We start from the raw sequence: 22592 nt of genomic DNA on the forward strand, positions 1-22592 counted from the left end.
GGCCCTTTTCCTAAGCTCTTCCTGTCCCCAGAGCCCCCCACATGAGATTTCTCCTGCTGGTGGGAGGTATTTTTAGATGGTGATAGGGTCGAGGGGTGCGCAAACTTTTCCAACTTGGCCGCTGCTGCTGCTGCTGCCTGGCTCCCCTTTTCTTTTGATGTGCGAGTGGTTTGAGAACTGACGTTCTCGTGCTGCTGCGGCTCTTCACCTTTTTTTCTAGTCATGGTTTGTTATATGGCCTGAAGGAGAGCGATTGTGGGGTTTTAACGGCTCTTCAAGTTAGCCTTTCCCTTCCCCCTTTCTCTTTCTCTTTCCCTTTTTTCCCCCTCCTTTCTTCCTCCCAGGTCAGAATAATAGCACAGTCACAGTTATATTTTCCTAGTGTTTGGTTACATGCAGGACTAGTACCCAGCCTGGTATAATGGGCAATTCTGTTTTATCAGTCTGTGGTTTTCTTCAATTGTGTGTATCAGTTTTGGCCAGCAGGGTGCTCCTCTCCCCCACGAGGACAAGCCGCTCTTTGATTGCAAGGTGAGTTGCTGAGCCTCAGCCCACAGCTTCAGGCAGCAATCCAGCCCCCAATAAGAAAGAGAGAGGAGAAACAGAGACAGCCTCCTATACTATATTCGGTACCTCGATACTGCCAAGCTACCTGGGCAGTGCAGGGACGCTCCGCACTGGTCGCCTGTTCCCCTGTCAATGGACACCGCCGGAGCCGCTAGCGTTGAAGCCGTCGCCCTGGCAACCCTCCCAGACACGGCCGGCGTCTCGCGCTCTCCTCGCCGCTCCAAGGTGGGGGTCGTTGGTGCCGCTATCCAGGTAGTGGCGGTGACGCTCCAGCGGCCCCTACGGGCACGAGATGGTTTGAGGGGAGCCAGGCAGCCAGGCAGCCAAGCGAGCTCCAAGCCCTGCAGAGAGAAGGAGGAGCGCTTCCGGCTGGGCTTAATCCGTCAAGCTGGTGCGGATGAACACGGAGGCATCAGGCCAGAGGGAGACCGCTGACACCGCCTCTCACGCTGGCATCCGGTCCCAACCTCCCCGAAAAGATCTACTGATTGATTTCTCGACAATTCCTTTATTTAAATGCTTTTTCTATCTTCCTTCATCTTCTTCTTCTTCTGGTTCTTCTGGCTCTTCTGGTTCTTCCTCCGGCGTTCTCGTCCAGCATCTTCTCCGCGGCACCTTCTATCTTCTTCTCCTCGGGTCGCTCCGCACCCATGGCATGAGGGGAGGCTCCCGCTCTTCTCTTCATCTTCTTCTTCATCCTCTTCTCTTCTTCATCTTCTTCATCTTCATCTTCTCTTCTTTTCTTCTCCGGGCCGCTCCGCATCCATGCATGAAGGGAGGCTCCCGCTGTGTGACGGCGTCTCCTCGTCTGACAGTTCTTAAATAACGGGGGGCGGGGCCACCCGGTGACCCCGCCCCCCTCTGACGCACGGTGACTTGACGGGACTTCCCTGTGACATCACGGGGAATGCCACAGGGAAGTCCCGTCATGTCCCGTGCGTCAGAGGGGGGCGGGGTCACCGGGTGGCCCCGCCCCCCGTTATTTAAGAACCGTCAGACGAGGAGACGCCGTCACACAGCGGGAGCCTCCCTCCATGCATGGATGCGGAGCGGCCCGGAGAAGAAATGAAGAGAAGATGAAGATGAAGAAGATGAAGAAGAGAAGAGGATGAAGAAGAAGATGAAGAGAAGAGCGGGAGCGTCCCCTCATGCCATGGGTGCGGAGCGGCCCGAGGAGAAGAAGATAGAAGACGCCGCGGAGAAGATGCTGGACGAGAACGCCGGAGGAAGAACCAGAAGAACCAGAAGAACCAGAAGAAGAAGAAGATGAAGGAAGATAGAAGAAGCATTTAAATAAAGGAATTGTCAAAAACTGTCTCTTGTCATTTTTAACTATTTTGACAGTTTTTTAGTGAAATGGTAGGGGTAAGTACCCCCTTACCATTTCACACAGGGGGGGGGGCGGGATCTGGGGGTCCCCTTGTTAAAGGGGGCTTCCAGATTCCGATAAGCCCCCCGCCCGCAGACCCCCACAACCACCGGCCACGGTTGTGGGGATGAGGCCCTTGTCCTCATCAACATGGGGACAAGGTGTTTTGGGGGGCTACCCCAAAGCACCCTCCCAATGTTGAGGGCATGTGGCCTGGTACGGTTCAGGAGGGGGGGGCCACACTCTCGTCCCCCCTCTTTTCCTGCGGCCTGCCAGGTTGCGTGCTCGGATAAGGGTCTGGTATGGATTTTTGGGGGAACCCCACGCCGTTTTTTTTTTTTTTTTTTGGCGCGGGGTTCCCCTTAAAATCCATACCAGACCTGAAGGGTCTGGTATGGAATTTAGGGGGAACCCCACGTCATTTTTTTTTTTAATTTTGGCCGGGGTTCCCCTTAATATCCATACCAGACCTGAAGGGCCTGGTATGGAATTTAGGGGGACCCCCCCACGTCATTTTTTTTTTTTTTAATTTTGGTTCGGGGTTTCCCTGTGGGGAATTCCCATGCCGTTTTTATCAATGAACTTTTATGTGTATTGTCGGACCGGCAATTCATTAATAGCCGCGGGTAGTTTTAAATGAGTTTTTTCCTTCGAAATGTCATTTTGCTGTCAGACTGTTCTAAACACGGGAAACATGCGCCCCTTTACAGGCATACTATAGACACCCGCCAGGTACGAAATTTAAAGGGATATTACATTATTGTTTGACTTTAAGCATTATTAAAATCACTGCTCCTGAAAAAACGTCCATTTTTAAAACTTTTTTTTGCATTGATACATGTCCCCTGCGGCAGGACCCCGGGTCCCCAAACACTTTTTATGACAATAACTTGCATATAAGCCTTTAAAATTAGCACTTTTGATTTCTCCCATAGACTTTTAAAGGGTGTTCCGCGGCATTCGAATTTGCCGCGAACACCCCAAATTGTTCGGTGTTCGGCGAACTTGCGAACAGCTAATGTTCGAGTCGAACATGAGTTCGACTCGAACTCGAAGCTCATCCCTACTGTGTACCCTGCACAGTTGCACCTACAGTATAGCTACCTGAAGCCACGTGCTTGTGTAGGCGCTTGACGTATTTCCAGTTACTGTACTGTGTACCCTGCACAGTTGCACCTACAGTATAGCTACCTGGAGCCAGGTGCTTGTGTAGGCTCTTGACATATTTCCAGTTACTGTAATGTGTACTCTGCACAGTTGCACCTACAGTATAGCTACCTGAAGACAGGTGCTTGTGTAGGCGCTTCACATATTTCCAGTTACTGTACTGTGTACCCTGCACAGTTGCACCTACAGTATAGCTACCTGAAGCCAGGTGCTTGTGTAGGCTCTTGACGTATTTCCAGTTACTATACTGTGTACCCTGCACAGTTACACCTACAGTATAGCTACCTGAAGCCAGGTGCTTGTGTAGGCTCTTGATGTATTTCCAGTTACTGTACTGTGTACCCTGCACAGTTGCACCTACAGTATAGCTACCTGAAGCCAGGTGCTTGTGTAGGCACTTGACGTATTTCCAGTTACTGTACTGTGTACCCTGCACAGTTGCACCTACAATATAGCTACCTGAAGCCAGGTGCTTGTGTAGGCGCTTGACGTATTTCCAGTTACTGTACTGTGTACCCTGCCCAGTTGCACCTACAGTATAGCTACCTGAAGCCAGGTGCTTGTGTAGGCGCTTGACGTATTTCCAGTTACTGTACTGTGTACCCTGCACAGTTGCACCTACAGTATAGCTACCTGAAGACAAATGCAGGTGTTCTCATACTAATAATACTACAGGCAGGCAGTTAATTCTGCTAGCTGCAGTATAATCGGTATATATATATACATCCCAGCTTTGTGCAGCTACATCTCACTGCAGGCCAATAGTATGTCTGGAATGCCAACAAGGAGAGGCAGACAGTCACAAGCCAATAAAAGAGGGCAAGCAGGCTCTGTGTCTAGAGGCAACAGTGCTGGTCGTGGACACGGTGCATCCTCATCAGCACGTGGCCATGGGACACGCATGGCCTTTTTTTCGGCAGCTGGCCGTGTTGAGCCGCAACATGCTGAAGACTTGGTTAAGTGGATGACCAAGCTGTCCTCATCCTCCTCATTCTCTCTCACCCAGGCTCAGGGTACTTTGTCTGGCAAAGCAGCTGCCAACTCTGCCTCTTCCTTCGGCTTAATGCCATCAGTGACTCCTTACCTAGCCCCACCATGTCCTCCTGAGGAGTCCCCCGAACTGTTTGACCACAGTGTTGGGTACATGATCCAGGAGGATGCCCAGCATTTTGAAGGTTCCAATGATGATACTCAGCTAGAGGAAGGCAGTAACTTGAGCCCAGACAGAGGGGGTGCCCAAGAAGGACAGCAATCTGGCAGTCATGTTCCCCCTGCTGCAGTATACTGCCAGGTTTGCTCCAGTGATGAGGAGGGAGGGGATAATGAGGTCACTGACTCCACGTGGGTGCCTGATAGCAGAGAGGAGGAAGAGGAGGAGGAGGAGGAGGCACATCCTCAACGAGGCAGTATGCCCTCCAGGGGCCAGCCTAAGGGCAGCACACTGACTGCATCACACCGCAGAGCTCCGCATGTGCAGGGCGCTGATGTATATTCCAAAAGTTCTTTGGTACACCGACATCAGATTGTACCAGGCAAATTTCCCTGCCCCGGCTTCTGCACCGCAGAAAGAAGTTCACTCCCAGCCATCCACATGCCCAGCGGTTGAATGCTAGCACTTCAACTGCTACCTTTTCAGTTGGTAGACTCTGCCCCCTTCCGTGAGTTTGTGGAATGTGAATACAAAGTTGCTTATTAATGGCTGAGCACCCCTTAGCACTCATTCTGACTCAATTTTGTCCAATGTGTGAAACATGGAGTCCATATCTCACAGACAGAATGAACTGCTGTTTATTGTATGTACCTTGTTTATACAGTGCTTCCAGCGGGTGCATCTGTTAGTGTATGAAATGGTTTGATTGGACCAGCTTGGCTCAAATCAACTAGTTAAGGTGAAAGAAAAGCTAGAGATCAGCTTTAAAAGGTTAAAGCGGAGTTCCACCCAAAATTGGAACTTCCACTCATTGTACTCCTCCCCCCTCCGGTGCCACATTTGGCACCTTTCGGGGGGAGGGGGGACAGCATACCTATCTTTCACAGGTATGGTTTCCCCACTTACAGGAGCCTTAGCATGGATATTGATGTCACGGCTGGGGCTCCCTCCTCCTCCCACGGCGACTTGGCCAGTAGGAGAAAGGAGTGGAGCCTCGAGCATGCGCAGTAGGGTTCCCAGCGTGAAGCCAAAAGACTACACTGCTGGGTTCCCTAACTCGCAATGGAGGCAGATTTAACCCAACAGCTGATGGAAACATCAGCTGTGGTGCCATCATCGCTGGACTCCAGGACAGGCAATGTCCAATTATTAAAAGTCAGCAGCTGCAGTATGTGTGCAGTATGTGTGCAGTATGTGTGTAGTATGTGTGCAGTATGTGTGCAGTATCTGGGTAGTATGTGTGTAGTATGTGTGCAGTATGTGTGCAGTATCTGGGTAGTATGTGTGTAGTATGTGTGTAGTATGTGTGTAGTATGTGTGCAGTATGTGTGTAGTATGTGTGTAGTATGTGTGTAGTATGTGTGTAGTATGTGTGTAGTATGTGTGTAGTATGTGTGTAGTATGTGTGTAGTATCTGGGTAGTATCTGGGTAGTATGTGTGCAGTATGTGTGCAGTATGTGTGTAGTATGTGTGCAGCATGTGTGTAGTATGTGTGCAGTATCTGGGTAGTATGTGTGCAGTATGTATGCAGTATGTGTGCAGTATGTGTGTAGTATGTGTGCAGTATGTGTGTAGTATGTGTGTAGTATGTGTGCAGTATGTAGTATGTGTGTAGTATGTGTGCAGTATGTGTGCAGTATGTGTGTAGTATGTGTGTAGTATCTGTGCAGTATGTGTGTAGTATGTGCGCAGTATGTGTGCAGTATGTAGTATGTGTGCAGTATGTAGTATGTGTGCAGTATGTGTGCAGTATGTGTGCAGTATGTGTGCAGTATGTGTGTAGTATGTGTGCAGTATGCAGTATGTGTGTAGTATGTGTGCAGTATGTGTGCAGTATGTGTGCAGTATGTGTGCAGTATGTGTGCAGTATGTGTGCAGTATCTGGGTAGTATGTGTGTAGTATGTGTGCAGTATGTGTGCAGTATCTGGGTAGTATGTGTGTAGTATGTGTGTAGTATGTGTGTAGTATGTGTGTAGTATGTGTGTAGTATGTGTGTAGTATGTGTGTAGTATGTGTGTAGTATGTGTGTAGTATGTGTGTAGTATGTGTGTAGTATGTGTGTAGTATGTGTGTAGTATGTGTGCAGTATCTGGGTAGTATCTGGGTAGTATGTGTGTAGTATGTGTGCAGCATGTGTGTAGTATGTGTGCAGTATCTGGGTAGTATGTGTGCAGTATGTATGCAGTATGTGTGCAGTATGTGTGTAGTATGTGTGCAGTATGTGTGTAGTATGTGTGTAGTATGTGTGCAGTATGTAGTATGTGTGTAGTATGTGTGCAGTATGTGTGCAGTATGTGTGTAGTATGTGTGTAGTATCTGTGCAGTATGTGTGTAGTATGTGCGCAGTATGTGTGCAGTATGTAGTATGTGTGCAGTATGTGTGCAGTATGTGTGTAGTATGTGTGCAGTATGTGTGTAGTATGTGTGCAGTATGCAGTATGTGTGTAGTATGTGTGTAGTATGCGTGTAGTATGTGTGCAGTATGTGTGCAGTATGTGTGCAGTATGTGTGTAGTATGTGTGTAGTATGTGTGTAGTATGTGTGTAGTATGTGTGTAGTATGTGTGTAGTATGTGTGTAGTATACGTGTAGTATGTGTGTAGTATGTGTGCAGTATGTGCAGCTGCTGACTTTTAATTTTTGCAGCCAAAAAAGCAAGCCAAGCAGGCTTGTAAAGAGGCTTCAATATGGAACTCACAGAGGCATAGATACAAAGTTTATTCATAGAAAAGAGACACAATTCCAATAATGTATGGCTATTAGCCACAATAACACTTTTATTGTGACAACGTTGTCATGATTTTTTAATATTGGTGAAGGTTTTACTGTTATTGTTATTGTGAGTTCCATATTGAAGCTCCTTTACAAGCCTGCTTGACTTGTTTTCTTTTCTTTGCATATTCTATTTGGCTTTGGGAACCCCAACCTACTAAGTTGAGTCGGTAAAATAAATCCCATTGAAACTTTCAGTGTTGATATTTTCCCTATTTTATCATGTAATTTTAAAGGTTAAGTTCACCTTTTCTAGAGAATAGTCTATGCTGTCATGGGCTCCAGTACATAATAAAAGGCCTTGCAGCTTTGTAAAACATTTATTATAATTATTGTCCTTCCTGTAGGCCATTTGGATCCCTCCAGAAACCGGGCTGAATACCTTCCAGTTAGTAAACTCCACGTCCTGGCTTGTTGCTGGGATGCAAAAACTGTTGGATTTGCTCCTGTAATGCCATTATTCTAATAATTTTCACATCCTAACATAGTAGAATGTGGGGGTTACTAACTGGGAGTTTTTCAGTGAAACCTCTGGGGGGACCCCAATGGCTTATAGCAGTGTTTCTCAACTCCAGTCCTCAAGGCGCCTCAACAGGTCATGTTTTCGGGATTTCCCTCAGATGAAACGGCTGTGGTAATTACTAAGGCAGTGAAATTGATCAAATCACCTGTGCAAAATAATGGAGAGCCTGAAAACATGACCTGTTGGGGTGCCTTGAGGACTGGAGTTGAGAAACACTGGCTTATAGACATGACAATAAAGCTCATGAACATTTTATAAAGGAGCACAGTTTTATAATAACTACTGGGATCCCATGACTGCATAGACTATTTTCTGGAAAAGGGGGACTTAGCCCACTATAGAGAAATGGGAGGGGGGTAATGTGGTCACATGGTTTACAGTCCACAAAAAAGCCATTAGTAGAAATGACATTTCAAACTAATAAGGAGGATTTGTATGGTAATGTATACAAGAGCAAATCTACCAAAGAGAAAGAGAGATCAATAATAGTGGAGAGGAGTGCTATAAATATGTACTGTGTTTATCACTGATAATGGAGTTACATTTGGGATAATTAGTATCAATCATTATTTTATCACATTGTTGTCTGTAAACACAAAGTCCTGTTACCTGTCTGTGTGATCTCATCCAGAACGGCCAATAAATTAGGATGAGGATGATCTTCCTGTAGTGCATAGAGACATTCCCAGAGTCCAATCACAGCTTCTCTTCCCCGATCCTGAATATCTTGTAACAAGGTGTGAGAGAAGGAAGACGGGTCTTTTGCCATTGAAAGGTATTCCTGGAAAATAGATCTTATTATTGTTCCATATCTGCAGCTAAAATATAACTTCAATTTTTTTAGTTAAATACATAAAAATCATTCTGGGTGCTTTGAACACTCCATTCAGAAAAGAAAACATTGTCACCAGGAAGTTATACTGAGTGCTGCTGACACATGCCTGAACTCTGCCTGACTTTTGTGTGCTTTTGCTTTTAGTAATATGTCACTACCAGAGCTGCAGGCAAGAGAAAGACAACAGATCTGATTTGTACTATTAAAGCGGGGGTCCACCTGTCTATCATTTTTTTTTTTTTGAGTTCATTCACAAACTTTTCTTCTCAGCATTACATACTCACATATTGTGTGTGATATGTCCGCCTGTGTCAGATTTCGTCGGAAAGAATAACTTATATTATTCACTGCAGGCGGTTTCCATCTTCATTGTGGGCATTTGAAGCCCACAAGCATTTATTTCCTGGATGTGGTGAATGCTGTGCTCCCAGCATTCACCGCTCGTTCCCACACATGCTCAGTGGCATCCTGGGAAGCCTGAGACTAGCTCCCAGGAGTCTGGGAGAGGCTAGAAACACGCCTACTCCCACAGGAGGAGAACCAGGAAGTGCAAAGAAGAATAGAAAAATAAAAGGTAATTACGGCGATTTAAATTTTTTTAAACGGCATGTCAGCATCTAGGCAAGGAAGAGAATACATACAGATATTGTTCAAAATTTGGGTGGAACCCCGCTTTAAACATGGCGTCAATCTTTACAACTTTGGCATCCAGTGCAGACACTCCCACTGTCAGCCTGATCTAAACTATCAGTTGGTGTGCAGGGGATGATAGGAATTTAAAATAAGAGATTTGTGGAATTTCACTCACAACATTTAAAAAAAATGACTTTGATTGTTTTTCAATAAGTGGTCTAATGAGAACGTTTACGGTTTATCTGTTTAGTGCTTTTCTTGAAGAATATTACTCTGAAGTACAGACTATGAAGCACATGATTCGTTTCCTCCAGTGGTTCTTCAGATGTCTAATTTTTTCACTTTTATATTGCAACTCTAATTCATGTTACTGCTGTTCACTTCTCTGAGACCCCCCTGTACATCAGAACTATACCTCTCCTATCTGTAGGGAGGGTGAGCTTTGTTGACTGGAGAGTTCTAGATATGACTCGGCATAGGCTATGCCTGACCTCTGCGGACATACTACTGCTTCCACACAGATTGCAGGGGTACTTGTCTGCAGACAAATGTGCAAAGAAAGGTTGTTGTAGAGGGGCTACATCTGCAGTATAAACAGGGCTTTTTTTCCAGCGGGAACGCGGGGGAACGCAGTTCCGGCACCTCCAGCACTGAATGTATGTAATAGCATGGGGTGTTGGGTGTGCTGGAGGGTCTATTGATGTTGGCTGCTGGGGGATCTATTGTCACTGGTGGGGATCTGATTTTGTGTGAGGGTCTATTGTTGCTGATGGGGAATCTATTGTTTCTGGGGGGTCTTATGTTGCTGGAAGGGATCTGCTGTTGAGGGAGAGGTCTATTTTTACTGGCTGCTGGAGGATATATTGATGCTGGCTGCTGGGATATCTGTTGTTGCTGCTGGAGGGTCTAATGTTGCTTTGGTGGATATTTTGTTACTGGGTGTGATATTTTGTTGTGCGTGGTTCACTGTTGCTGCAGGGAATCTATTGTTGTTGGGGTGGAGTCCATTGTTGTTGGGGGAGTCTATTGTTGTTGGGGATCTATTGCTGGGATTCTATTGTTGCTGGCTGCAGGGGATCTATTTTACTGCTTTTCTTTTTATCATTAACATGTTCCATACAAATGATTTAGCACCACAAAATGATACTTGGTTCTGTATTCTCTAAAAGGGGCAGTACTGGTAGGTGGGTAGGGGGTGGAATCAAGGGACGGTGGTCAGAGGTGGGTAGGGGTCAGAGACAAGGGGTGACTCAGACGAGGGGAGTTCCTGCACCTATTCTCAGAGAAAAAAAGCCCTGAGTATAAAAAATATGAACAGTAAGGCTGTGCATACTTATTATATTTATTTATAGCATTTAATAGGATGGTCCACCTCCTAATGGTCACTTAAAGCGGTTGTATACCCACAAAAAAAAAACCTGTACGGCAAAGGCATAATGAAATACTTACCTTAGAATGAGGCATCGGCAGCTGATCCCGATCACCGCCAATGGAGCTGACATTTCCCCCTCGGCATGTCTTCTGGGTTCGCAGCTCCGGCGCTGTGAGTTCCCGGAGCCCCAATGTTATCACTTCCACACATGCGCACGGGAGACTTCTTTCCGGTAAGGTATGGCAGTATCCGCCGGACTTTCACAGCGCATGTGCCGCTAAAGTCAGCGGCTGCATGCAAAGTGAATATCTCCTAAACCGTATAGGTTTAGGAGAAAATATTTATTTATTTTTAACAATCAAAGGTGCTTTATTGTTGTCTTATCGGGTAAACAAAACATACAGATTGACATAAAACAAAACAGAACTTGTTGATCATAGACAGTAGCAGGAAAAACAAAAGGGTATTTCCAGTAGCATATATAACATTCAGAATGCACTGTAACAAAAAAGTGAACATATGGCTTGGACATGTAAAGGAAAATTGCAGACAAAAAGGACAGTGCAAGCATGCTGTATGCGGCTTAGGTAGAGGTCCATGGGGCCCATACCTTGTCATATTTCCACCGACACCCTCTACTTATATATGTAATTCTGTACATAGGAAAGGCGGCGTCAATCAGTGCTTCCCAGGAGGAGAGGGATAGGGGGAGCTGGTGAGATCCATTTTAGGAGAATCTTTGTTTTGGCATAGAATAGGAGGTAGGAGATCAGTAGCTTTTGGTGATGAGACCGCTGTGCATCATTGTGCACCTCCAGCAGTGCTAATTCTGGGACCGCCGGAAGGGACAGCTGTAACCTAATATTAATTTCACCAAACACTGCTGACCAATAAGATGGTATAACCGGGCAATCCCAGAACAAATGGAGAAAAGTCCCCACCCATGTTTTACATCTAGGGCAGTTGGGGACCCGGTCTAGGAAAATGTGGTGCAATCTCTGAGGTGTATAATAGATCCTGTGGAGGAATTTTACCTGGATGAGCTTATCCCTAGAAGAGATGACCAATCTAGGACCCTGATCCAGACAGTACTCCCAGTCCTCCTTGTCTAAGGATGATATGTCCCCATGCCAGACATCCCACAACCCATCCATTTTAGAGGAGCCAGTGCCAAGGAGTGCAGTGTATAAAGTCGAGAGAGGCTTGTCTAGTTTACCAGGAGATAGCAGTTCTTTAATAGGATCTGCCTGGAGGAGAGGCACCTGAGAAAATTGTGCCCTAGCGGCATGTCGCAACTGTAAGTATCCAAACCGCATCCACTGGGGTAACTTAAATTTAAGAGAGAGGTCAGAAATTGAAAGTAAAGCACCGTGAGGCATAACATCACCCAAAGTGGTGATGTCATATCTAGCCCACACTTGTGGGTCTGGCAGGGTGCAAAACTGTGGCAGACTGGGGTTTTCCCACAGGGGATGGGCTGGAGACCACTGGTTAGGGCATATAAACCGCCACCACCCACATAGCCTGTGTTGGACCTGTAACCCCTTGATAAGGCCTCTGGCCTCTGTAGATAAAGTTACATAGATCAGCCAAGGACCCCAACCAACTCGCTTCTAGGCAGGTAGCAGCATTTAATTTGGAGCCCTCAAGCCACCACTGGACCGTCACCAGCATTGCAACCCAGTAATAGATCTGAAAATTGGGAAAGGCTAGCCCCCAAGACGGGCCGGAAGCCACAGGGTGGAGCGTGCCAGTCGAGGAGTCATTCCATAGTGAAAACTGGTGAGTATATACTGCGCTGTGAATGAAATTATATACCGTATTTATCGGCGTTTAACACGCACCGGTGTATAACACGCACCCCAATTTAGGAGGGAATTTTAAGGAAAAAAAAACTTTTAGGAGGGAAGTTGAAGGAAAAAAAACTTACATTTAAATGCCCATCATTGCAGCCTTCTCAGTGCAGCCTTGCCCCAGTGCAGCCTTGTCAGTGCAGCCTTGTCAGTGCAGCCTTGTCAGTGCAGCCTTCCCCAGTGCAGCCTTGTCAGTGCAGCCTTCCCCAGTGCAGCCTTCCCCAATGCAGCCTTGCATCCTGTGATCCCGGACCCCTGCCATCCTGTCTTTCAAAATCGCCAACCGCGATTTGAAAATGGCGCTGCCGGCGCCGAAATACACAGAGCCGGTGCTCGGCTCTTCTCGGCGGCTCTCGTTCACTTTCGGCTCCACTCTTAGTCCCGAGCAGAGCTATCCGAACCTAGTCGTGTACACTCGGCTAGGTTCGGGCGGCGCTCGAGTGAAGACGAAAGTGGCCGAGAAGAGCCGAGGTCAGGCACTGTGTATTTCGGCGCCGGCAGCGCCATTTTCAAATCGCGGTCAGCAATTTTGAAAATCTGACAGCTCCGGATCGCAGGGGATCGGCGTATAACACGCACCCACGATTTTCCCCTGATTTTAAGGGGAAAAAAGTGCATGTTATACGCCGATAAATACGGCAAGTTAATCAGCGAACACCGCCAAAAGACAATCAGCAATAATATGAATAAGAAAGATGCTGCGCTAAACTTATGTATGTAAAAGTGAAGACTATATCAAGAACTCTCATAAATAAACAGTGAAATATTAAATACCATAAATAAATAGGTGACAAGGGAGTGTGAAACAACAAAGTAAACCTGACATAACAATGTCAATTCAGAATGTCGAAAAGTCCAAAAAATGGACAATCCATATAGATAGCAAAGTTCTATTTGGTGTATCCACGTGAGGAAAAATGGTGTATCCAAATAATGTGTCCAAATATTGAAAGATAAAGTGCTCAAAGGAAAGCTGACAGCACCACCACCCTTAGGAAAGAGGCTTACCGGAACTCACAGATCTTAAGAGGCTTATACCTCTCAGATCGTGGTTAATTTGTAATGAGTATCCAAAGGGATGCGGCTAGTCCTTATTCAAAGAGCGGTCACCAGGGCCTTACTTGATATGAAGACTCGAGGGATGTATGGTATAATCAAAGGAAGAGGGGGTGGTCATCAGATATCCACATATTTGTGCATTGAAACCATGTCAGAGAAAATGCCATATAGTGTGATATCGTCAAAAAAATTAATTTATTTATAAAAATTTAAAAAACACTCACATTTTTGTAGCTGTATACAGGCATGGTATAGTGTGATATTATTGGTATGGTCCACCCGTCATTCCATGCCACAGAAAGGACCCCACACATTTCTCAATATCTTTAAATAAGGAAACAGGGACCCATGTCAGACAATTTCTGAAGAAGTAATTGAACTTAGGCAACATCACCATTTTAAGGAGATTTATCCTCCCCAACAGATTAAAGGGGAGGCTAGTCCAGGAGGAACATTTCATCCTCAAGGTGGCCTTTAGGGGGAGAAGGTTCTTCTCCAGGTAGTTAGTTGAATTTTTGGTCACTATAACACCAAGGTAACAAAATTTGTCTACCCAGCGGGGAGGGGGGCGGCAGTTTTGGCAGCATTATCATCAATGGGGAACAGAACCGATTTGGACCTGTTAATTGTTATGCCTGAGAAGTTACCAAAACTTTCAAAAATACACAAAGCAGCCAATAGTGAGGGTCCAGCATCATTTAGATATAGCAATGCGTTGTCCTCATACAGGGTCAGCCACTCTTCCAGCTTTCCCAGCCGAAGGCCCAGGACATGCAGAGCCTCCCTGATTAAAATGGGCAGGGATTCCAGAGCCAGAGAAAACAAACTGAGGGAGAGAGAAATATATTCCCCCCTAGCCCAGGATTTAGAGGAGTCCCACAGCACAGGTGGAGAGGTGGTGTCCTGGTTATCTGTCCAGTAGTTATAAATAGAAGCAGTTAGCGGTTCCTGTAGGCGTTCATTATTCACCCAAAATCTGGATAGTCTCCAAAGTCGGGATTCAGGGGGGGTGGACAGGGCAAGGGAGCGACACAGGAGGCATGATCAGAGATACCCCTGGGAAGCACAGATATACCACGGACATACGGCAGGGCAGCTTTAGATGCAAAAACCAGGTCTATTTTAGACAGGATCTTGTATGTGGCAGAGTGGAAAGTGATTTCTCTCAAATTCGGGTGCATGTGTCCCCATACATCTGGGAGGGCAAAGGTATCAGCCCACAAGGTCAGGAGAGTCATGAGCCAGAGTATGCAAACTATCCATAGCAGAGGAAGGAACCAAATTTAAATCACCCATAAGATATACCGCATCGGTATAAAACTGTAGCACAAGTTGCATAATAAGCTGTAGAACCTGAATTGAGGCCAGGTGGTGGACATTGATCCCCACCGGCACCACAGTCTTGTCATATATATGGGCATGCAGAATCACATATCTACCAGCCGGGTAATGTTGACTTCAATAAGCATAAATGGCAACGTTTTTATAACCAGGATGATGACTCCACAATATTGGGTGGAGTATGTGGCTTGGTAGTGGAGGCCCACTCATGATTTTTTAAGGCAGATGTTTTTGATCCCTTGAGCTCTCATTTGTTTTTGAAAATGAAGAAAGTAAAGAAAAATGTATTTTTTTTTCTATTTTCAATTTTCAAAACTTTGTGACAAAAAGTGAGGTCTGCAAAACACTCATCATACCTCTCAGCAAATAGCTTGGGGTGTCTACTTTCCAAAATGGGGTCATTTGGGGGGGGGGGTTATGCAGTCTGGGCATTCCATGGCCTCAGAAACTGTGATAGGCAGTGAAGAGTGAAATCATAAATTTACACCCTTAGAAAGCCTGAAGGCGGTGCTTGGTTTTCGGGGTCCCGTGCGCGGCTAGGCTCCCAAAAAGTCTCAACCATATGGTATCCACCTACTCAGGAGAAGCAACAGAATGTATTTTGGGGTGTAATTTCACATATTCCCATGGCATGTTTGAGCAATATATCATTTAGTGACAACTTTGTGCAAAAAAAAAAAAAAGTTTGTCTTTTTCCCGCAACTTGTGTCAAAATATAAAATATTCCATGGACTCGACATGCCTCTCAGCAAATGGCTTGGGGTGTCTAATTTCCAAAATTTGGGGGGATTTGAACTGTCCTGGCATTTTATGCACAACATTTAGAAGCTTATGTCACACATCACCCACTCTTCTAACCACTTGAAGACAAAGCCCTTTCTGACACTTTTTGTTTAAATGAAAATTAATTTTTTTTTTTGCAAGAAAATTACTTTGAACCCCCAAACATTATATATTTTTTTAAAGCAAAGGCCCCTTCAGATTAAAATGGTGGGTGTTTCATTTTTTTTTTTTCACACAGTATTTGCGCAGCGATTTTTTTTCAAACACATTTTTTTGGAAAAAAACACCTTTTTAATTTTAATGCAATAAAACACACTATATTGCATAAATGTTTGATGAAATAAAAAAGATGATCTTTGGCTGAGTACATGGATACCAAACACGACATGCTTTAAAATTGCGCACAAATGTGCAGCGGCGACAAACTACATACATTTTTAAAAGCCTTAACAAGTTACCACTTTAGATTTATGGAGGAGGTCTACCGCTAAAATTACTGCCCTCGATCTGTCCTTCGTAGTGATATCTCACATGCATGGTGCAATTGCTGTTTACATATAATGTCAGACCGACGCTTGCGTTCGCCTTTGCGCGAGAGCAGGGAAAAAGAGGGGGAAGGTTGGGACTTTAAATGAGGTGTGAGATGGTGGAATCAATCAGATTCACAAAGGTACAAACATATGTATGTTTATTGGTGGACCAATGATCAGTGATTGCAACAAACAATATTACATAAAAAAGTAATAATATACATAGCAAAGAGGTATATGCAAAAAAACCTGGCATAAACAAGTAGAATTGTACAACATAGTCCTCCATACAGGGCAAGTCATATCATGGAATCTCATAAATGGTAAAACTAATTAAAAATTGTTGTTAAGTGTTGGATGCATCAAGGTGGGCTTGACGCATTTCGTGGACTTCTAACTACTCATCAGGAGCCGGAAGCATCAATATTCTATAAAGAATGTATAAGAACCATTGTAATCTGGTAAAATTACCCATATGGGGAGGGTAAGAGAATGAGTTATAAAGTAATTAGCGATGCCAGGGAAATACTCACATACAGCCGATAATGTAATCATGCAATGCCCTCATAGAACAAGTTGGGGTGATTGGTGCTACCTTCCTAGCTGTCACGTGGGGGTGAGTAAACCACATGTATATAAATGAGTAAATATAACTCAAACGAAAGGGTGGTACCCCCAATAGTGCAAACGACATGTAATTATATCAATATAAGTGAAATATAAATATACAATGATATTAATAACCTAGTGAACTTATACGTGTGCAATAGATTGTGTAGGTAAATTATTGAAATATAGTCCAAGTGATGTTTAACACAGTGTAAAAGCCAGGAATTCTCAAATGGCTTCAAATAATCTCAAAAATTGTATATAATACACACAAAAAGTCTTTGCATATATACAGAAAGGCAAGTCCCAAGTGTGGCAGATTCCCAGATGAATATAAAAAACCATAAGATACCGTGGTAAAAAATAAATAACAAATAATAAATAGAGTATATTGGTGCAAAAAGTTTATACGTGAAGCTCCAAAATGGCCAAATGTCCAGAAGCATTCAGGTGACTTTTGTGCTCGGCAGGAAAAAACAGGTGACTCATGTGCTGCCCCGATGGGTCCCCACTCACCAGCTCCCTATACCCCTACAGGGGTAATAGGCATTCAGAGTAGCTTTGGATGATGTCCCTTGGTGTCTTCACTTGGGGTCCGTCTCCAAATTGTGATAATCGGTATGGTCTCCGCAATACTGTCCACCCCACAAGGGCATCCAGAGGGGTTTCACCGGTCACTTGCTCCAAAGATTTTGTCAGGGATGGATCCTCATAGAGAAAGATAGGGCTCCCATAATGTAGTATAAGAATACTTTTATTTAAAATAAATTTAATAGCAAAGAATAAAAACTTTCATCAACAAGGAAGTGTTCCAATGGTAAGTAGTATGTAGGGCTCGCTGGTTCACAGCGTGCGTGTCAGCTGCGTTCCAGCCCCCTACTTCCATGACAAGGATGACGTAAGAGCGTAGCCTCGGCTTACGCGTTTCATCATTGGACATTATCAAAAGGCGATACTACCCTCTTCCGTCTAACATCTAATATAGCGAGCGATCATGCAGGGCTCCTCCCCCTCCCACAGACCTAACAAATAGCAACTGTGGTTGCCATCAGGGGGCATGCATACCAAATGAATCTCTATATGGTCTATAAATTCAATGCGCACGTATATTATCGGCATCATCCCACAAGTAAGGGCAGGTAAAGTTAGATTAAAAAAAAAAAACCTCCTGCGTCTCGCTCGCTTAGTAGCAATATTGGATAGGAAGAACATCTTAAACAGTCATAAATATTATTAACAGATACAGTCATACATGTGCATGCAAAACTATATAAGGATGAACAGAGAAACATCGATACACAGGTCCCAAGTGGTGGACTAGGTTAATGCAATAAGAGACGTCCATATACAGGTCCCAAGTGGTGGACTGAGGTAATATGAACAATACCAGATTGCATTACCTCAGTCCACCACTTGGGACCTGTATATTGATTGCATTACCTCAGTCCACCACTTGGGACCTGTATATGGATTGCATTACCTCAGTCCACCACTTGGGACTTGTATATGGATGCCTAGAGGCGTTGCGCCGATGCACGGTGGAAGCACCCACCCAATCCCCCATGTCCCAATGACGGAAAGGAGGGGAGAGGGAGAGCGCACAGCTTGCACCGCAACTCCCAGACAATCAGGCAAAAAAGCCGGTCCACCGGCCGCGGAACACAAAGACAACAATTGGCTCCACAACACCAGTTGCCATAGGAATTTGGACCGTCGTGTCTGCATGAAGGGAGGAAAGAACGAAAACATTCTTATTATCCCTCCACTTCATAGCGAGCAAATTATTACACTGCAAGCAGGCTCTCTCCCCCAGCCTAAGATGGGAATCTACAAGCCTCTGGGGTAAGCCCCGGCGGTTAGATTGCACGGTGCCACAGGCGCCAATCTGCAGATCAAACAAGTGACTAAAAAGTGGCACGCTCGTGTAATAATTGTCCACATATAAGTGGTGCCCCTTTCCAAATAAGGGTGACACACAATCTTGACAGTGCTCCCTATGTAATCTGGGCAGTGTATCGGCTCTACGTGACTATCTCTTCCTTTATAAACCATAAAACTACATGTATAGCCTGTGGCCCTGTCACAGAGCTTATACATCTTGACCCCGTATCAGGCACGCTTGCTGGGAAGGTACTGTTTGAATGACAAGCGGCAAGAAAACTTAATCAGGAACTCATCAACGCAGACAACTTGATGGGGAGTAAACAAGCCTGCAAAAGGTTGGATGAAGTGGTTTACAAGGGGCCAAATTTTGTAGAGCCGATCGAATCCAGGGTCTCCACGAGGACGACAGAGTTCATTGTCATTGAAGTGCATGAACCACAAGATCTGCTGGTATTGTACCCTAGCTATGGCGGCAGAGAACACGGGCATATGGTAAATTGGGTCAGTGGACCAATAAGAAAGGCCCGAAATGCAGCATGAAATGCATAAAATGGAGGGAGTGCATGACGGTGGTAACAGTGTGGGGAAGGGTTGGTTAAAATGGAGCCGAGGGGGAGGGACAGGAAGGGAGGGGTCATATATAAGAATGTTAACTTGGGAGGGGTTAACAGAAAGCTGGAAGAAAGTTTGAAGAAAGCAGCATGGCCGAAGTGGAGCGCATCATGGCACAACTGCGTGCGGAGGCTGCGGTGAGGGGCACGGCCTGGCTGCAGGAAGCGATCGGGTCTGCTATGGAGCGGGCAGGACCACAGACGAGCACAGGAGAGAGGAGCGGCGTCAGAGTGCCGAGGTCCCGTCCGCCTGAGCGTTTCTCTCCTGAAAGGGCGGCGCATAGAATGGCGGGCAGAAGCGGTGATGTGGAGCAGGGATGCCCACCGGCAAAGAGGAAGGCAGGCCGGGCAAACAGAGGAGATGTCACGTCCCCGGCGGCACGGTGCAGGGAGAGAGCGGGTACGCATGGCGGGCCTGTTAGAAGAGGACGAGCGGGAAGCGCGAGCCCCGCCCCCCGGATGACGGCGGAGGGCTCCACCATGAATGTTGTTAGTCGAGATGCTGCTGTCCCTGGGCCGTCCAATCCTGCGACAGGGGACAAAATGAAGGACAGAAAGGAAAGAGGCAGAGGCAGGCGGCCAGAAGGAAGAGCGGAGGCCTACAGGGCTGCGGTATCCTGCACCGGCCCTGCAAAGGCTGTCCAAAAGTCAGCAAGTGGATACGCGGCAAGGAGGCGAGAAAGGATGGAGATGACGGTGGCAGCTAAGGTCCCCAGGCCAGGCGGGCTTTCAGATATAGAAGAAGGAGACAGGGACCCGGGAGAGCAAGAAGAGGCGTCTGAATCGGAAGAGGAGGCGCCCCCCCCTTCCAGGAGCGCGGATGAGTTGGAGAGCAGACGGTCGGCTGATGGGGCAACACCTGTGCAGCCCGGTGAGTCACCACAACTGGGGTTAGAAGGGAGAAGCAGGGTAGGACATGACACACGTAGGCCTGAGGACAGTGCAGGGGGGGTGGTCCCAACGGGGGGGGATCAGGTTTATTGGGCTTCTTGGAAGGCATTAAAGAGTTAGTGCAGAGGTTTGAGGCTGGAGAGCGTATGACTGGAGGCCCGGCAGCTGCGTGGGTCCCGACAGTGGGGGGCAGCGGTAATGTAGCAGGGGTGGGGATGCCCGCAACAACAGTTACGGGGGCGGTACCAGCCCTGGAGGCCACGGTTCGTGACGTTGCGCAGGGGAAGGAAAAAGCTGCGGAGGCAGCAGAGAGGCAGGATATAACCAGGCTGGCGGATGCAGCGCGTTGCGAGGTGTATGTGTGTTACGAGGGGCCTTTGGGAGCGTACTTGAAACAGGAGGTACGGGAAAAGTTATGGAAAGGTGAGTATGTGGAAATATTTTCACTGCTACCTTTGGAAAAATTGAATTTGGATAGAGTTAAACCAGACAGTTCCAAGAAGGAGGATGAAGAGAAGAGGAGGTATCGGCTGATACCTAGGACATTTGCCAACTGGTTGCAGGCGTTTGCAATTATGGCTAGTGTGATAGGGGAGAAGCACCCGGAGCACTGTTCGGCATTGTTCTGCTATCAGGATGCGATAGGGGAGGCATATAGAGTGTATGGCGGCACGGGCTGGCTGAGATACGACGAGCAGTTCAGGCAGCGGAGAGCGATACGTCCAGAGCTGCGTTGGGACCACAAGGACATTAGCTTGTGGATGCGCTTGATGACGACGATGAGGGCTCCGAACCAGTTTTTTCAGGGGGGAGCCGGTGGACCATCAGCCCAGGGACATTCGGCTGGAAACAGAAAGGGGGTTTGTTGGCAATACAATTCCGGAGCCTGTAAATTTGGTGCGGCATGTAAGTATAAGCACGAGTGCTCAGGCTGCGGGGGAACGCATCCAGCATCTAGATGCTATAAGCAGGGAAAAGGCAGATCCGGTGACGTTGGGAACAAAAGGGAGGACTCCGGTGAAAGTGGAAAGGATGCGGCTGTTTCTCGGTAAGTATCCCGACAGCCAAGCAGTGAGGTTGCTGGATGAGGGTTTTACGGGGGGCTTTAGGATCCCATGCAAGATGACGGTAGTTCCCCAAGTGCCCAACAATTTACGTTCCGCATTGCAACATCCGGAAGTGGTTTCTGAGAAGCTGGCGAAGGAGGTTGCAATGGGGAGAATGGGAGGTCCGTTTCGGACGGCATCGATAGCCGATTTGGTGGTATCACTGCTAGGTGTAGTGCCCAAGAAGGAGACTAACAAATTCAGGCTCATTCACCACTTATCTTTCCCGAAAGGGGGATCGGTGAATGATGCCATTGATCAGGAGGCATGCTCGGTGACTTATACGTCATTTGATGCCGCCGTGGGTTGGGTGCGCCGTTATGGAAAAGGAGCGTTAATGGCCAAGGCAGATGTCGAATCGGCTTTTCGGCTGTTGCCGGTACATCCGGATAGTTTTAGGTTGCTGGGGTGCCATTGGAAAGGGGAGTTTTATGTGGACAAATGCTTGGCGATAGGTTGCTCAATATCGTGTGCGATACTTGAACAATTCAGCTCTTTCTTGGAATGGGTAGTGAGGGACGTGTCGGGCGTGAATTCAATAATTCACTACCTAGATGATTTTTTATGCATAGGGCCGGCATCATCTAGAATCTGTGTGGTGTTATTGGCAACATTGCAACATATCGCTGACAGATTCGGCATTCCATTGGCTGATGAAAAAACGGAGGGACCTTGCACGGTCATCACATTCCTAGGCATTGTACTGGATTCTGAGGCAATGGAATGTAGGTTGCCGGAAGACAAATTGGAAGATTTAAAAAATGAGATTGCTGGGTTGATTGGTTTGAGGAAAGTGCAACTTAGAGCGCTGCAATCGGTTCTAGGCAAGTTAAATTTTGCTTGCCACATACTTCCAATGGGGAGAGTGTTCAGCCGCCGGCTGGCGGCTAGCACGAGTGGGGTAAAATCGCCAAGACATTTTGTGCGATTGGTAAAATCGCACAGGGAGGATTTAAGGGTATGGCATACCTTCTTGGAATCCTTCAATGGAAGGGCGATGTGGATGTCAGGACCGGTCAGTAATTTCGATCTGGAATTGTTCACTGATGCGGCAGGGTCCTCGGGTTTTGGGGCGTTTTTTCAAGGCCGGTGGAGTTCAGGTCCTTGGCCTCAGTCATGGATAGAGGAAGGTTTTATCAAAAATTTGGTTTTATTTGAATTGTTTCCAGTAGTATTGGCGGTGGAGCTATGGGGCCCATCTTTCAGGGATCTGAAGGTGCGTTTCCACGGGGACAATTTGGGGGTGGTGCAAGTGATAAATAGGGTGACAGCATTGTCTCCGCCAGTGATCAAATTGTTGCAGCATTTAGTGTTAAGATGTTTGCAATTGAACGTGTACATTCATGCAGTTCACTTACCGGGGGTGGAGAATGTGGTAGCTGATGCGTTATCTCGCTTCCAGTGGGACAGGTTCTGAGAGTTGGCGCCGGAAGCGGAGCAACGAGGGGTACCTTGTCCCGATTGGCTGTGGGAGATACCATTGGCGTCATCGCGGGATGGATCCAGCAGTCGGTAAGTGGGGGCCACTTGGGCGGC

The 22592-nt window shown here is 46.6% G+C and overlaps 1 protein-coding gene across 3 annotated transcripts in view; it reads right to left on the minus strand.

Moving 5' to 3' along the window:
- LOC141117699 (NACHT, LRR and PYD domains-containing protein 3-like) overlaps positions 1-22592 on the minus strand; it is a 2363088-nt gene that overhangs the window by 1349897 nt on the left and 990599 nt on the right. For all 3 annotated transcript variants that reach the window (XM_073610698.1, XM_073610697.1, XM_073610699.1), the window contains exon 4: positions 8159-8330. In XM_073610698.1, coding sequence (XP_073466799.1) covers positions 8159-8330 — 172 coding nt within the window. The remainder of the gene's footprint in view (positions 1-8158; positions 8331-22592) is intronic.

The sequence above is a fragment of the Aquarana catesbeiana genome, linkage group LG13, assembly GCF_042186555.1.
Source record: "Aquarana catesbeiana isolate 2022-GZ linkage group LG13, ASM4218655v1, whole genome shotgun sequence".
NCBI lineage: Eukaryota > Metazoa > Chordata > Amphibia > Anura > Ranidae > Aquarana > Aquarana catesbeiana.